Source organism: Pyrus communis, chromosome 17, assembly GCF_041283825.1.
Source record: "Pyrus communis isolate YQ-2024b chromosome 17, ASM4128382v1, whole genome shotgun sequence".
Classification (NCBI taxonomy): domain Eukaryota; kingdom Viridiplantae; phylum Streptophyta; class Magnoliopsida; order Rosales; family Rosaceae; genus Pyrus; species Pyrus communis.
The window spans coordinates 24,125,034-24,141,144 of NC_142581.1; the positions used below are offsets into that span (position 1 = coordinate 24,125,034).

The following is a 16,111-nucleotide window of genomic DNA, read 5'->3' on the forward strand; positions in this document are numbered from 1 at the left end:
GGATTCCAGAAAAAACACTAATTATGTGTTTCTTGCTTCTTGCATGAAGCAATAAAATATATTTTTCCAGAATTCACTTGCCTTTTTGTTAAAAATTGATTCTAAAAGTATTTTTATCAAAAACATTTTCAATAATTTTAAATATATTTCCAAACAAGCCTCAAAGTTTGGTCAAAATTACATCCGCGGCCACCAAACTATTAGACGGGTTCAAATTTTATCTTAGAAATAAAGCAATATTAATAATTTAATAAGGCTCCAAGTCATTGACCTACAATTCAAATATTTCAATTTTCAATTCATGCATGCCCAAAAAAAAAAAAAAAAAAAAAAAAAAAAAAAACCGACCTAATAAGCAAAATCCTACCAAAAATATAAACCTTCCAAGCTCAAAATAAAAACAAAATACTTGTTGCAAATAGCCATTGTAAATGTGAGCAACTAAGTATGACCCTTTACAAAATTGTCGAAAAAAGTGTATTGATAAGTTTGTTAGTTTGAAAAATACTTTGCCTATAAAACAATCATCCAAGCAAGGGACGAGAACATACAATAAGAGAAGGAAAGAACAACAGAAGAAGATGCAGAGGGATAGAAAGAAAAATAGTGAAAATTATTTTTGTACTATCATTATTTTAGATAATGAAAGAAAGCATTACTGTTGCCTGATGATGTAGTGTCACATCCCGGTCCGGGATCCATCACATCCTGGACCAGCACGCCTTGATTTCGATCGGGATGTGTCATGTAGGCACACTTGTTGAACCTTGTAAATATTGTGCCTTATTTACTCTATATTCTGTTGCACACACATCTTCAATTTCACAACAATACTATTTTTTTTACGGAAAATAAAATACTATATTAATAACAAAAAAAATGTTTCCATAATATATTAAAATTAAAAACGCTTTTGTGACAAATTAAGGCAAACATGAGTGCATCATGAGACTTTGCACCCACAAACAACAAATACCAATTAATCTCACATCAAATTTAATTAAAACAGATTACCAAACAAATCCCAGTTTGGATCTCTCTCTCTCACCTCCTTCTCAGCTCTATACATCTCTCTCTCCTCCTCCTCAGCTCTGTACATCTCTCTCTCTGTGGCAAACACGAAACATTCGAGGTCAGTTCAATGCTCCTCTCGCTTTCAATTTCTAACGCTGAGATTTCATATCCAATCTGTATATTTATGTGTAATCTGCTAGAATTAAGCTAAAGATTGTAGCTTTGGAGTTTGTGGGTCGTGATTATAATCTGATGAGCTACTTTGTGTATCCATTTATGCATTCCATTCGTGTTTAATTTGATCTCAACGCTTTAAAGGAACAGACCCAAAATTGGGTTTTTGGGTTTGGTAACTGCTCTCCAGCTGTAATGCTTTATGCCAATTATTTCATTGGGTTCAACCCTCTGTTTGGTTGCTAAGAAATTGTATGATCGACCCAAAATTTTCACGGGAAGACTTAGAAGAGCTCAACTAATACATTTATGTACTGAGCAGTGGGTTATTTTTGTTTCGTTGTTTTCCTTCAGAATTTTCGTTCCCGCCCACTTGGTCTTGTTGATTTCAGATTACCGATATTGGACATTTTTCGCTTTTTGTTGATGGAAATTTTAATCTCTATAGGAACTGCTGGAGGAGTCTTCAGATTTGTCAAAGCGTAGTGGAGCACCTGCTGGAGAGTTTTATTGCTATTACTTGATGTTATTTGTTGGAAATTTTAGAGGAGCTTCAGAGGAGTCTTGAATTTAGGCCAAGAAACTCGTGCTCAGAATGATTTCGTCTATGCGCTAGATAATCTAGTGTGCAACAATGCTTCGGACTGATTTTACAAAAACCAGACATATTCATAGGCAATTTGGTAGATTGGACTGTGTTGGAGGGTATAGATGGCTCTAATTTAGATCTTGATAGGAGATGGTAGAGAGTGATTTGACCACAGAAAGGGTTGAGTACACGGGAGCCAACTATGCTCAGAGTGGAAGCCAAGTGTCAGGTCTTCGCAGGGAGCCTTCATTCTCTCGCTGGTGCGATGAAGATGGGACAGTGCATTTTGATCGTCTAGTAGGAAATACGGATGCTACTGCAGAAGAAGAGTCTGACTTTGAATTGCCCAAGCTCCAACAGGGTGAGCTAGAAAACAGTATTTTAGATAAGGACAGATACCTCAGTACAAAATCTCAGAAGAGAAATATGCACTTGAACGGTGGTGATGCCATGGATGATGCTTCTAACCAGATTGGTGGGAATGGAAACGAGGAGTATCTGCCCTTTGATATCGAGAATGGGTCTGCAAGGGAGGTACAAGGTGTAGATAGCTCCAATTCTATGCATAACCATAAAGCATTACCGTCCAATTCAGAGAACCCTATTACTCTTCCAAATGTGTTGAAGACATTGTTCTTTGTACTTGTATGGTACACTTTCAGCCTGATGTTGACCTTGTAAGTTACCTCTCTTCTCTATTTTTCATCATATGTATATAGTTAATCAAATATTCAAGTTACTTACTGATGTAAAGTTTTTATATGGCTTTTATTGTTCTATGGTTTGTTTAGGTACAATAAAAGTCTGTTAGGAGATCATTTGGGGAAGTTTCCTGCTCCCTTTATGATGAATACAGTTCATTTCACAATGCAAGCTGTTTTGTCGAAGGCAATCACATGGTATTGGTCTAATAGATTCCAAACTGGTGTTGTTATGTCATGGAGAGATTACTTTGTGAAAGGTAAAGTCATATTCCTTGTGCTTTGTTATGCCAATTTGATAAAGTGAGTTAAGTTCTTTGCCGAATAACCTAGTGCTTTCAGCTTTTAGTTCAGATGCTGGTTGGTTTGGAGTTTCCATGTTTTATTGTTTGTCAGGATCAATATTTTCATTTTTTCTTATAAATAGGAACAGTTATTGTGGATGAGGTTCCCCCCAAAATATTTTTATCTCTTATCTTCTTTTGAAGATTCAAGTGGTATCTTGTTGTGCAAAATGTAAAATTTATACTATACCATCTATAACTCTAATAATTGTGGCCGGCAAGGAGATTTCAAAATGTAAAATTTATACCATACTGTCTGAAATAAGAAGGATGATCTGTGGATAATCTTCCTTCTCATTCTTAAATATATTTCCCTTGCTGCTGTGTTCATAACAATCTTTAAGTTATATGAATCAGACTCTACGTCTATGTTTTAGGTCCATGCCATTTTTTTATTCTTTTAAGGAAACCTTTTTGTGTACCTGGGTTGTGTCCCTGTGGTGACTTTATAATCTTGCTAGATATCAAATGACAGGATCAGAATTCTTTGAGAAACTTGAAATTATATGTAGTAGATATAATCTTTAATATTAAGAGCATTCATGCTTATGTACAGATAGATACATATGTGTGTGTCCTATAACATCAAATGGTTGAGTTTCTTTATTAAGTAGAGAAGTGTGAAATTTTTATTTTCTTAAATTTAAATTGCAGATGACATGCTTTGCTTTTTCTGCTTCCCCGCTGGAACTGAATTTGCATTTTTTTCATCGTTTAGAAATCGGGTTGTTGTTTAGATTTGGATTAAGTGTAATACTTGCGACTTTTACTTGCATCAGTGATGAATTAATTTCATTTATCAGCTCCTTTATTATTGTCGCAAATTAGAATTTTTGTAAAAGGAAATATAGTTGCTAAAGTTTTACGTCAAAATCAGAATTCTTTGCGTGAAATTTAATTTTTCATACATTTTATAAAAAAAATCCATACATTTTCTTTACTGTCTGATGTTAGTGTTTACAAAATATCCTTCCATTCTTATAAGTTTGTGGTCATATACTTGCTACTTTTTTGTTATTTAATAAATTAACTTTTCTATCAACTAATGCTACAGATGGACTTTGCCTTTCACAGTTGTACCCACGGCTATTGGAACAGCAATGGATGTTAATCTAAGCAACGCATCCCTTGTTTTTATATCTGTCACGTTTGCCACAATGGTTGGTTACCTTCTTTGCACATTCACATACTATCATTTTTCAAATTTTATCAGTCAACCACTGACTTCCCTTTTACTTTTGCAGTGTAAATCCGCTGCTCCTATATTTCTCCTCCTATTTGCTTTTGCTTTCAGGTAAATTTCTTGCCTGTAGAGTTCTGTACCCAGTTTCCCTAATCATGTGCATAAATATCCATACCTGAATGCTATCCAGTCTGTGCTATTTATGTAATCCAGTGCTCTTCTTGTATCCTATTGGTGTCTGAAGCGCTTCTTCTCCCTCATTTTTTATACTATAGTAATAAATGTATTCTGGGTCAATGTTAGTGTTGAAGTGAACTATGAATTATGTCATGCATGTCATTGTGTCACACCCCAAGCCTCGAGACATGACTAAAAAGAAAACTAAATAAATAATCTCTCTTTTCTTGTTTTCCAGCCTTGCATGGCTTTCCTCCCATAAATGAATTAAACATCTCTTTATCTTCTGTAAGTGGACCAATCTAAGATATAGAATAATAAAAGTTATTCATTTAAGTGATTCTTGCATGCTTAAAGTCAATCTTTAGGTTACGGCCCCAATTTTATAGTTATGAGCATTTACTTTGAATTCATCCCCCAAGAATCTAGTCTCCCATTTTGTATTTGTAAGCTTTATTTACTTTGACTCCATCCCTAAGAATCTATGTGGCCTCTTAAATATTACCTTAATTAAGTAGTAAATTTGAGAATGGGTGTTACACATTGTCGTCTAGTAACCCTCTAAGTTAGTGCTTATTGTTTGGTTTTCACCACCTTCATTTTCTCACTGATTGTGACTCTTGTCCTGATGTGCACTGCAAATTCTCTGCTTCAAAGATTGGAGTCACCAAGCGTTAGACTTTCGGGGATCATATTAATTATCTCCCTCGGAATACTATTAACAGGTAACAAGCTTGAGCATATAGTTTATTTCAATATTCACTTATTTTCTTTTCATTTTATAAATTTTTATCTTTCAATTCTCACGATGAAAGATTCTTTCCCTTCCTGCCCCTTTCTTGCTTCTCCTTTCATTTATCTCTGTTTCATTCTCTCTCATCAATCTTTTCAATAAAATTTTGTTTGCTTGAAAGAAAGTTGAACAGGACATTTTATACTTCTAATTTTCATGAACTTATTATTAGGCTTTCCTGCCATCTCTTTGTTAAATTTAAATCTGTCCTAAAGTCTTGTTATTGTTGGATTTGGCCATTATTTACGGGAATAACCAAGGCCTTCATCAGGTTCCATATCTTAAGATCTCTTTGTGATCACATACCAGGAACTTATAGGAGCTTTTTGAAACTTATGGTTTGTTTTAGTGAAGATTGATCACTAAGTATTTGAACATATAAAGGTCCTTTGATATTTAAAATATCTCAACTGAAACCTCAATTTAATTAGGTCCTTTAATTAGGTTCTTAAGAAAAATTTTTGGGGCAAACTTAAGCATTTATGATACTGCCAATGTTAATATTTTCTTATCTTTCCATATTGAATATTGTGCAGTTGCAAAAGAGACAGAATTTGACTTTTGGGGATTCATTTTTGTCATGCTTGCTGCTGTAATGTCCGGCTTCCGTTGGTGCATGACTCAAATTCTTTTGCAGGTGTGTTTTCTATATGCTTCTGGTTTTCTACCATTTTTGATTTTTTCAGTTTTAATAATTACTTGCTCTTACATATTTTTATTGGTTGCTTGTTATGCACAACGATTGTGAACGTTTTCCCAAAATCGAAATAAAGAAAGAAGATTATGGTAAGCGCTATTTGATGTTATTGCAATCTCAACATTTTTGCAATTTTTCATTTACTATAATTTGCACTGTTGTCTGCAAAAGCGATCGTGCTCCTTTTATAGGGTCATCAGTTGCCACTATGGTGACATCTTTACGAGTAATGTAAATAACATGTCAATGTGGTCAGTCCCTGCTAGAGTTGCAACTTATTAAGTAATTTGTCGTAGTTGGCAAGTGCAAGACTTTTCCATCTTCTAATAATTTAAACAAATAATTTGAGTTGTAAATTCTAATCATTCTTTGAAATAAGAATGCCAATGCATACAAAAGCAATAACATTCTATGCAGTGAGATTTTATTATATTTTCATATTATATACTACGAGATTGTGTTGGTGTATTAAAATTTTCCCCCAACCATTGTGCATTTGGCTTTGCATGCTTGCTGCCTATAATTATAAGTCCTCAAGTAGTTCGATGGTGTCATGATTATGTCCTAAAAATATGTAGTTTATGGTGCCATTTTTATTTTTTAATCTAACAATATTCACATTCTATCCAATATCTGTAGTTTATAGTGATTTTGAGATATTACTAATATCATAATAAAAGAAGACGAACTTGTTGGGTTTGTTTTCTGTGTGACTTTAATTTAGTGTTCGAAAATGTTTTCACTACATTATAGCACAAAATTTATACTTGGCTTAAAGAAACTCCACCTTATTTTCCAACGATGTCACCCGACTGAACTGGACCAAGTTGAGAGATTGGGATAGGTGGCTGGTTTAGAGTTTGGCACTGGAATAGGGGTCAGAAAATAAGGTAGATACAAAGATACAGTGTGGTACCTTGATACTGGAAACTGATGTAGGTTTCACTGTCTGTCCTATAAGCAACCGAGACATTTAAAATCAGTGTCAAAAATTCAGGACCTTCTGAAACTTTCTATTTTAGAAGAATCGCATTTTATTAGAAATTTGTAATAAGATACGATTACACAAAATCAGGTTTCACTGTTCTATTTTATTAAAAATTCTTAATAAATTAATAGAAGTGAAGGAGGAGTACGCTAATCAATCTTACAACTACTTTTTTTGGAGATTTAATTCATTGTCTAATTTGAAAACTTATCCCATAAGTGGTGGATTCATGCCACTTCATGGAACCATCAGAGGGCTTGATGCACGTTTGACTAGATTAGTAATATAAATACTTTGGGTCCTTTGGTTTCCTAACACTAAAAGGTTAGAAGGTAACTTTTCCATGACTTGGGGTTGTCTGAAACATGTTACTGCATCCATTCCAGTTGGATGCAATTTGCACCAGGCTAATTCCTTGTGTCAATTTCATGTAGATAAGAGCATTTCTTTAAGAATCGGGACAGTATCATACTATCTTATTTTTTTCAATATATTTAAATTATGCAAGTTTGCAGAACATACACTAACAGTAGTTCGATTCCATTTTTCTAGGTTTGAGAAATCCGCTTACTTTGATGAGCTTTGTGACCCCAGTGATGGCAGTATTAACTGCCATTCTCTCTCTTGTCTTTGATCCGTGGGATGAACTTAGAGAAAACAATTACTTCGATAATCCAGGGCATGTTGGTCGAAGTTTGTTGCTGATGCTTTTTGGTGGAACCCTTGCCTTTTTTATGGTAGGAGAATATTCAAACTTTTCTTATCACACATGTTTTGTTTTTCTTATGTTTTGTGTACTTAGGACTTTTGTTGTTGACTTTAAATTAGGGTATTAGGTGAGGGCTGAGGAGTTACCAGGATTTGTGTTGACTAGTTCCTGGTTTAAGTTCTGCTTCGATTTTAAACACTTAAGTATGCGTGTGTTAAGGTCCTTCAGTAGAGGTTCTTTTTCTTTTTCTTTTTTTTTTTTTCTCTGTTAGCGGCTAGATTGGATATTGATGGCTGAGACACATAGGGGTTGAGATACAGTCAATTCATCTCAGCTGTTTATATATAACCGAACGGTTGTAGCAAAGGTGCTTTTACGATCTTTTAAGAGAATAGTTATATACATGCATATATACACACTGTAAAATCATCAATCAGGGTTTAGTCTGAGAAAGCTGTACTTTTGCTGCAGGTATTAACAGAATTCATTCTTGTCTCAGTAACCAGTGCCGTCACAGTAACAATAGCAGGTGTTGTTAAGGAGGCTCTCACTATATTGGTATGTTCTGTTCTCTACAGACCTAAGTGTAATTTTTAGGTTGTTTTACCTTCGGGGCCTACTTGTCCTAAGCTGTACAATCTCATAGTTATTTACTCCTGTAATTCTGTTGTAGTCCTACTGCCTGTATGCCTGAACTGTGTATATCAGAGTAAGAACTATATTCATGTATCACTATTGTTCTTTCCACCTCAAATAACAGTTAATTATCTGGCCTATCTTTTTGTTTTCGGAGATGAATTTAGTTGTCTTGAGTGGTGTGGAACTTGAAAGCCAAGGCTTGGAATATGTTTGGACTCTATGGTTGACGTGTGGTCATTGATTTCTTCTTTCCTACCTTCTGATTTGAAGAACAATAAACTATCAAGTGGCAACAAAGGAAAGACTTCCTCTTGCCACTGATTGCATGATGAGAGGCGCAATTAATCTACTTAGTTTAATACGATATTGTCATGTTTTATAGCTTTATCTCTTACACCATAAATTAATTGAGGATGAACTAGTTGCAGACCTGCGGTGCTGCCTGAATTAATTCCCATTTAGATTACTTTTTCTATGCACAATCTTTACAATTCAGGATTTGCTGGACATATGCCATGGGAAATTTTGCGAACAATCCCACATGGTCTGATTTGAGTGTCTAAGGATTTTAGTGGATAGAAGTTGAAAAATTGTGTTATCATATTTCTTTCTTGTCTTCTTTTGATGCTGATCAGGCTTCCGTACTTGTCCATATATGAGGCTGCCAAAATTTTGTGTTGATTTCTAATCCTATCATATTTCTTACTCAGGTTGCAGTCATTTACTTCCACGATGAATTTACCAGGTTGAAAGGAGCTGGACTCTTTATAATTATGCTTGGTGTTAGTTTATTCAACTGGTACAAGTAAGTCATCCTCTTTCGGTTGGGGAGAATCATTTGCTCTTTGCTTATGTTTTAGCATGTTCAACAGTGAAGCATTCATTTGAACATTGTGATCATCCACTACATTACAATTGTTTAATACAAGTGAGAGAATAAAAAAATAGGCAGGAGGGGCTGAAAAATTAAGTTGGGTGAGTTCTGGTTTTGTCGATATATATATTTGGGGAGAAAAGGAGAAGATAGGAAGTGAGTAGTGAAGTAGTTTCTGCTTGGATGGAAGTGGGATGAAGTAAAACACAGAAATAGTAAATATGCAAAGTATCACTCATGATTATTTATGCATCTTATCTTATAGATACGATAAGCTTAAGGCGCGTCATACAAGGGAAGATGACATGGAGGAACCAGTCTCGACAAATAATGCTGCAAAATATGTTATTCTTGAGGAAATGGATGAGCAAGATGATGGCAGATGAAAGCTGTACCGAGTCCATGCATCTAATTTTGAAGTAAGCCAATTGTAAGTTCATGAACTACTTAAATCATTTGAAACTTACACTAAATGTATGTTGCTTGCTTGGGATGCCAAATCCATGCATCCAAATATACTCTGTTTTGCAATTCTTTGGGATATATGCATACCAGAGAAACTCGTCATGCTCAAATGTGGCTGTTTGTCGTTAATCCTATTACGTTTATGAATCTACTGCTTAGATGGGGCCTTTTTTTACTTCTGTACTTATCTCTGCTTGGTTCTTTGTGAACTGATACGCATTGTCGAATTCTCATGCAATCTCATTTGTACAATAGGCTATTGACATTATCATGTAGTCGGGAAAAGTTCATCATGCATCTTGGTGAAGCTTTTGGCAAGAAGCATGTTTGATTGTCACACTTTTCAGCATTTCTCATGTTTCCTCTTGTCTTCTTCAAGCTTTGCCCAAGAATCAACGCGTGGCGAGATTCTGCAGCTGCTGCCCAAAAATCAGAACAGTATTAGGAATTAGTATAAATGGAGTGTTGTTGGTTAGGAATTTGGATATGAGCGTCACGATGTATTCCTTGCTTACAAGGTAAGTTTACCAAATTGCCATTTCCTTCCCTAGCAGCCAAGTCTACTGTACCCTTTGAAGTCATTCACACAGATGTGTGGGGACCTGCACCAGTCATGTCAATAGAAGGTCATAGGTACTATGTGTCGTTTATAGATGAATGTACACGGTATGTGTGGATTTTTCCAATGATGAATAAAGCTGCAGTTTGTGCAATCTTCATTCAATTTCATGCTTTTATTCAAAATTTCTTCTCTGCTTCTATAAAAGTGTTACAAAGTGATGGTGGTGGAGAGTTTGTTGGGTCTCTTTTTCAAAAATTCCTCAAAACCACAGGTATTTTGCATCAAATGTCTTGTCCATACACTCCTGAGCAGAATGGGTTGGCTGAGCGTAAGAATAGACACATTGTAGAAACTGCACTTACTTTACTTCAAACAGCCTCTCTTCCTTCCAAATTTTGGTTTCATGCCTGTGCCACAGCTACTTATCTCATCAATCGCATGCCCACTTCTGTCTTACAAATGCAGTCTCCTTTTGAGATGTTGTATCATTCTCCACCTCGTCTTGATCATCTACGGGTGTTTGGGTGTGCTTGCTACCCCACTTTAAAACCATATAGACACAATAAGTTAGCCCCCAAAACTACACAGTGCATCTTTCTAGGGTATGCTGCTCAATATAAAGGGTACATTTGCTATGCTATTCAGGATCACAAGATTATGGTTTCTAGGCATGTTGTCTTTGATGAGGATGTCTTTCCCAAGATTTTAGTGCATTCATCTCCCTTATCATCACCTGTGTCGTCCCCTCCAGTTACACATCTTAATACTTTTCTGCATTCTGTTATTGTTCCTTCCTTCGAAACCTCGCCACCTCGTCATGTTACTCAGTCTTCCCTTCCAACACCTGGTGATCTTGTTCCTGATCCGAGTTCTTCATCTGTGGATATCGTTCCACAGTCATTGGTTGGTTCTGATCTGCATCCTGATGTCTCCATATCTCAAGTTCCAGACCTACAACATGTTGGTGTTCCTCAGCTTAATACACATCCGATGCAAACCAGATCTAAATCTGGTATTTTCAAGAAGAAGGTTCTTGTTGCTCAGGTTCTCCCTTCTTCTATCAAAGAACCACAGTCTTACACAGCTGCTGCCAAGTCTGCTGAGTGGAGGGATGCTATGCAGGAGGAAATGTCCGCCCTAGTTAAACAGAAGACATGGAAGTTGGTCCCTCTTCCACCTCAAAAGAATTTGGTTGGTTGTAAATGGATTTTTAAGCTCAAACATAATCCTGATGGGTCTATTGCTCGTCACAAGGCCCGTTTGGTAGCTCAAGGGTTTTCTCAAGAAGCTGGCCTTGATTATTATGAGACATTCAGTCCGGTGGTTAAGCCAACCACAGTCCGTCTTCTGCTATCTTTAGCTGCAACTAAAGGCTGGAAGTTAAAACAACTCGATGTCAAAAACGCTTTCCTCCATGGTTTTCTGGCTGAAGAGGTATATATGTGCCAGCCCCAAGGCTTTGTTGATTCTGATCACCCTGAGTTTGTCTGCAAATTGGAACGCTCCCTTTATGGTCTCAAACAGGCTCCGCGAGCTTGGAATGATCGTTTTACCAGGTTCCTTCTCACTCTGGGATTTAAGTCTTCATATGCTGATCCTTCGTTATATGTGAAATATGATGGTAAATCTGTGGTTGTGTTATTACTATATGTTGATGATATAATTCTCACTGGTGATAGTGAGCTTCAAGTTCAATCTGTGATTGCTCAGTTAACCACTGAGTTTGATATGAAAGATCTCGGCCTACTTCATTACTTTCTTGGTCTCCAAATTGACTATCTATCTCAGGGTTTCCTTGTGCATCAGTCCAAATATGTTTCTGATCTCCTCACTAAGACCAATATGATGGATAGCAAGCCATGTACTACTCCTTGTCATCCCCATCAGAAATTACTCAACACTGGCAGTTCTTTGTTTCCTGATCCCAGTTTGTATCGGAGTATTGTTGGGGCTCTTCAATATTTGACGTTTACGAGACCGGATATTGCTTATTCCGTGAATCAGGTTTGTCAGTTCATGCAATCCCCTCTGGAAAGTCACTTTGTTGCTGTCAAACGCATTTTGAGATATCTCAGAGGAACCTTGAATCTTGGGTTATGTTTTCGACCGAGTTCCTTGACTATTAACGCATACACCGATGCTGATTGGGCTGGTGATCCCAATGACAGACGGTCAACCACAGGTTTTGTAGTGTTTTTGGGATCTAATCCCATCTCCTGGAGTTCAAAGAAACAGCACACTGTTAGTCGATCCTCCACTGAAGCTGAATACCGAGCTATGGCTACTACGACTGCAGAAGTTGTATGGTTGCAGCAATTGCTCTCTGATTTACATCTTACTTGTCCTGATATTCCTCTGCTTCACTGTGACAACATATCTGCAATGGCATTAGCTACAAATCCAGTCTTTCATTCCAAAGCCAAGCACATAGAAATCGACTGTCACTTCGTTCGTGAACGTGTTCAACAAGGTTCCATTGTTCTGCAGTTTGTCGCATCTGCTGACCAACATGCTGATATACTTACCAAGGGCTTGTGTTTGCCTTTGTTTAGTTCTCATTGTAACAATCTTATGCTTGGTTGTTCCTTGCATAAGCTTGAGGGGGAATGTTAGGATATATATACACGTGTAACAATTGTATTGGAGGACTGCAGAGTTAGTTATATGTGTGCTGTATTTATAAGTGAGGTCGGTCACAGTTGGAATGTAATGAAAAACAGAAAATTTCCCTCCTCTTTCTCTCTCTAAGTTTGTTCTCTCTCTTCGATACATTTCTTCTCTAGTGTTTTCTCTGTATTACATATATTAGGGTTGTTATCATGTCATTGCCCTTTCTGTATGTTACAAATTGATTTTTTTTTCTTTAGTGAATTTCATATCTTGATTCATGAGAGAGAAATCTAGAGAGAGAGAGAGTATTGGCAAAACCTTTGCTTGATGATGATGCATGGCATACATAGGTGATTTCGCTTCGTTAAGTGATTTTGTGGCCCCGTTCATTTACCAATCTCAAGAAGCAAATTAAAGAAAACCGAATCGGTTCAGTTTTAGATTAGATTCTTTGTAAAGAGAACCAAATTATGTTACTTTGGTCTTACGGAGCCCCTTAATTAGGTGACAAAGTGAGAATTTTAGTTTTAAATAATTTACTATAGTTGAACCTTTATGTTCTATTTTTTTAGGGGGGAGGGGGATCGGTAGGAAACGAACCCGCACCAGAGTGAATAGGCATGATTGCTTTCCGTCATTATAGTAAAGCATCATCTGCATTTTTATGGTCGTCTTTGCTATGGAGCCATAAGGCTCATTCGGGAAGTATTTTTATATGATTGAAAGCGTTTTTAGAGCAAATGCATTCCAATATCATCAACTACCACCTTGCAACAAGAAATCCGAAATCTTATGTCCCAACCAGTATGATTCACTCTCTTAATAACATCATCAACATTAACATACCTAAACAAACCTCAGCATTTCATAGAACATAAAGACATGGCATCTAAGAGTGCTGCAATTTCCCAAGCATTTCTGCCCTTGTTTTCAGCGTAGAGTGACGGCGCGAACTAAATGCGAGAACTTCGTTAGCCAGTTGTTCAACTTCAAATTACGAGTCACAGGAGGACTAGACTTCGTCGGCCTCTTGTACAACTTCAGACAATGTTTTCGGTACACAGCAGCAGAACCAGAAGTACGCGGTCTTCTTCTTAGTCTCTTGTACGACTTTCACCTTATCCATTAGTCGAAACTAGGCTCTCCACATAAAAATGGACTTCTAAGGAAAAACGAAGGCCACGAGTTGGAACGTTTTTAGTTTCCTGAGTAGTTGGATCATACAAAACCAGCTCGCCTCTGCTACTTTCGATGTATATTTCGCCATATAAACTGCAGCCGAGCGGCCTCTCAACTCCGAGCAGGGGTCCAATTGTGCATTCCATTTTCCATAACACCTCAGCATTCTGCTCAACCATTTGCCACACACAAAACTCCTTTTGCCTTCCACTGAAAGTATAAGCCATCAAATAAAGAGACCCCTTCAAGGCCGCGAGTTTTTTGCACATTGGACTTCCTAAAACGTTTAAATCCGGCAACTGTAACTGCCCAAACGCCTCATTACGCATGTCAAACGATAAGATCAGTTCGGACTCAACCCTGCCGTATGCAATCCAATAAAGGAAACCATTCACAGCAGTGCACGAAGGTTCATAAATGTCGAAGTAAAACGTATCAATCTCCAGCCAATAGTTCGTTTTCAGTGAATACACCTCAGCGCGGATGCAAGGTGTTTTCGAGCGAGACAAAGAGACAATCCTCACCAACTTATAGTCATCAATAAGCGGGTGGTACCCGAATCCAAGAGCAACACCGGAGACCCGCGCATTATGTACATTGGCACTACCGATAAGACTGTCTGGGAGGACCCTAAATTCCGCCATGGCAGGATTCCACAAAATTATAGGCGACCCAAGATTAGCAAAAGTATCATGAGCTAAACAAAGTAAGCCATTGCAAGATCCCACGAATTTCAAGTGATTCGAATCCATCACAGATGGTATCTCCAAATCTGATAACACATAACCATCTAAAAGCAGCAGAGAAATGACATGCTTACGAGTAATTTGTGAACGATATTTTACAAGGCATCCGGTTTTCGAAATGTTGAGACGGAGGTGCTGAGAAATGAAATGGGAGTCCCTGATCAGAGCATCCCATGCTTTCCGCACCGAGGCGAGTCGAACCAGAGATTTGACGGGCAATCTGGAGAGAATGTGGAGCATCAGGTTCGCAGGAAAGGCCATATTTTGACAGCTTGCTTCTATCGCTTCTTTTGTAAAGGGCTTTTGGGTATAAAGAAAAGCCGCACAGCCCGGAACAGACAGCCATCCGTTTCTTTTCTGGCATTTATGACGTCAACCTGTCACGTAGTTTAGTGATATTGTTATTCACTTTTAAATAAGAAGTCTTATATTTGATTCTCGCTTAAGACGAATTTAAACCATATTATTGTTAGTTTATTATGAAGCTTATGCTACTCGCCTACTTTTTTTAGTATAGATAATACCATCCGTTAAAAATAGAAAAAAACTGAAGCCAACCTGTTCTTCAGGACTTGAAGTTGCTGGACTATGTGCCGTGTGATGTGACGTTTCGTGCCAATAATAAAATGATATATGTTAAATTTTTCTAAACATCTTTGTGTTATTGGCACGATACGTTATCGTGACGGTAAATCCGTGTCACACTAATTGTTCTCTAATGAGAGATTGTTGAGTAAGAAAGCTTGTGCCACGTCACAGGTCCACAAAAGACACACATTGACGAATTTATTTATTCGGGTGTTATATGGGCACATTTCAGTGAAACCAAATACAAGAGATTCGTTTTGTGTGTCTCAAAGAACGGATGATGTAGTTCAGACTTCCCTACCCAATTGGATGACGGTTGGATTTTATAGGTACTTGTTATTTACTATTTTAGGAAACTACAAAAACCCTTATAAAATACGGTTCATGTGAATGTAAATTTCATACAAGATTGAATTAACGAATTCACACCTACAAAACAAATAACACAGTTAGTCTTATTGACGAACATCGTAAAAAATGGATTTCTTTTAGTGATGTGTGATATATGCCTGAAAATCTAAGAGATAGAGCCATGTTTTCCGTATTTTTTTCAAACTTTTCTAAAAGGGAATTAACAACCCCAAAACATGAGTGCAACACGAATGACGTGTTTTGCAAGTGAAGAATGATTTATTAGGTTTTTATTAGGAGAAATTAGGGTCCTATTCATTTTTTCCTATTAAAACTTTATTCCTTTTCAACTTTTGATCAAGGTCCTTAGGTTTTAATGAATGTCATTACTTCAATAACAAAATATTTATATGTCAAGATAATTTTTTTGAATACATCGATATTTTTACAGTAAGGGGAGGGGGAGTTTGGCTAGCTCACACAAATGGGCAGCCTAATTTGGTATTGAATTCACTATCCACAAGATTCGAACCTAAGATCTCTCACTTCTAAGTGAAAAGAAATACCAACAGACCGTAGTACTGAGTGACTATATGTCAAGATAATTAAATTTTATTACTAAATATATTCATGTAGTAATATATTCATTTAGTGTTAGAAACGTTACATTTGGTATATTTATATTTATGACTAAACTTTGTATCATATATTTCTATTTTTAGTTTGTG

The 16,111-nt window shown here is 36.8% G+C and overlaps 2 protein-coding genes across 5 annotated transcripts; one reads left to right on the forward strand and one right to left on the reverse strand.

The window, feature by feature from the left end:
- Positions 1–920: 920 nt before the first annotated feature.
- On the forward strand, positions 921–12,797 carry LOC137708699 (putative sugar phosphate/phosphate translocator At1g06470). 4 transcript variants are annotated; one of them, XM_088689101.1, is made up of 14 exons: positions 921–1,132; positions 1,637–2,454; positions 2,569–2,738; positions 3,897–3,982; positions 4,067–4,116; positions 4,840–4,907; positions 5,512–5,612; positions 5,749–5,761; positions 7,213–7,397; positions 7,841–7,927; positions 8,719–8,813; positions 9,148–9,312; positions 9,603–9,856; positions 12,659–12,797. In XM_088689101.1, exons 2-12 carry the CDS (start codon positions 1,928–1,930, stop codon positions 9,266–9,268), a joined length of 1,503 nt encoding a protein of 500 aa, XP_088545227.1. In that variant the 5' UTR covers positions 921–1,132; positions 1,637–1,927; the 3' UTR covers positions 9,269–9,312; positions 9,603–9,856; positions 12,659–12,797. The 4 variants fall into 4 exon arrangements, with proteins under 4 accessions (XP_088545227.1, XP_088545229.1, XP_088545226.1 ...); XM_088689103.1 differs by having other exon boundaries at positions 9,148–9,301; positions 9,727–9,856; XM_088689100.1 differs by having other exon boundaries at positions 950–1,132; positions 9,727–9,856.
- A 422-nt stretch (positions 12,798–13,219) lies between these two features.
- Positions 13,220–14,734, reverse strand: LOC137708700 (F-box/kelch-repeat protein At3g06240). The gene has a single exon (XM_068447832.2). The coding sequence runs from the start codon at positions 14,703–14,705 to the stop codon at positions 13,638–13,640; it is 1,068 nt and encodes a 355-aa protein (XP_068303933.2). The 5' UTR covers positions 14,706–14,734; the 3' UTR covers positions 13,220–13,637.
- Between the last annotated feature and the right edge of the window lie 1,377 nt (positions 14,735–16,111).

Bases quoted from the DNA above. Each gene is read 5' to 3' on its own strand.
- LOC137708699 (XM_088689101.1), top strand. From the start codon at position 1,928: ATGGTAGAGAGTGATTTGACCACAGAAAGGGTTGAGTACACGGGAGCC. The intron at 3,983-4,066 runs GTTGGTTACCTT...TTACTTTTGCAG, and splicing joins CTGTCACGTTTGCCACAATG to TGTAAATCCGCTGCTCCTAT. The intron at 4,117-4,839 runs GTAAATTTCTTG...TCTGCTTCAAAG, and splicing joins CTATTTGCTTTTGCTTTCAG to ATTGGAGTCACCAAGCGTTA.
- LOC137708700 (XM_068447832.2), bottom strand. From the start codon at position 14,705: ATGGCCTTTCCTGCGAACCTGATGCTCCACATTCTCTCCAGATTGCCC.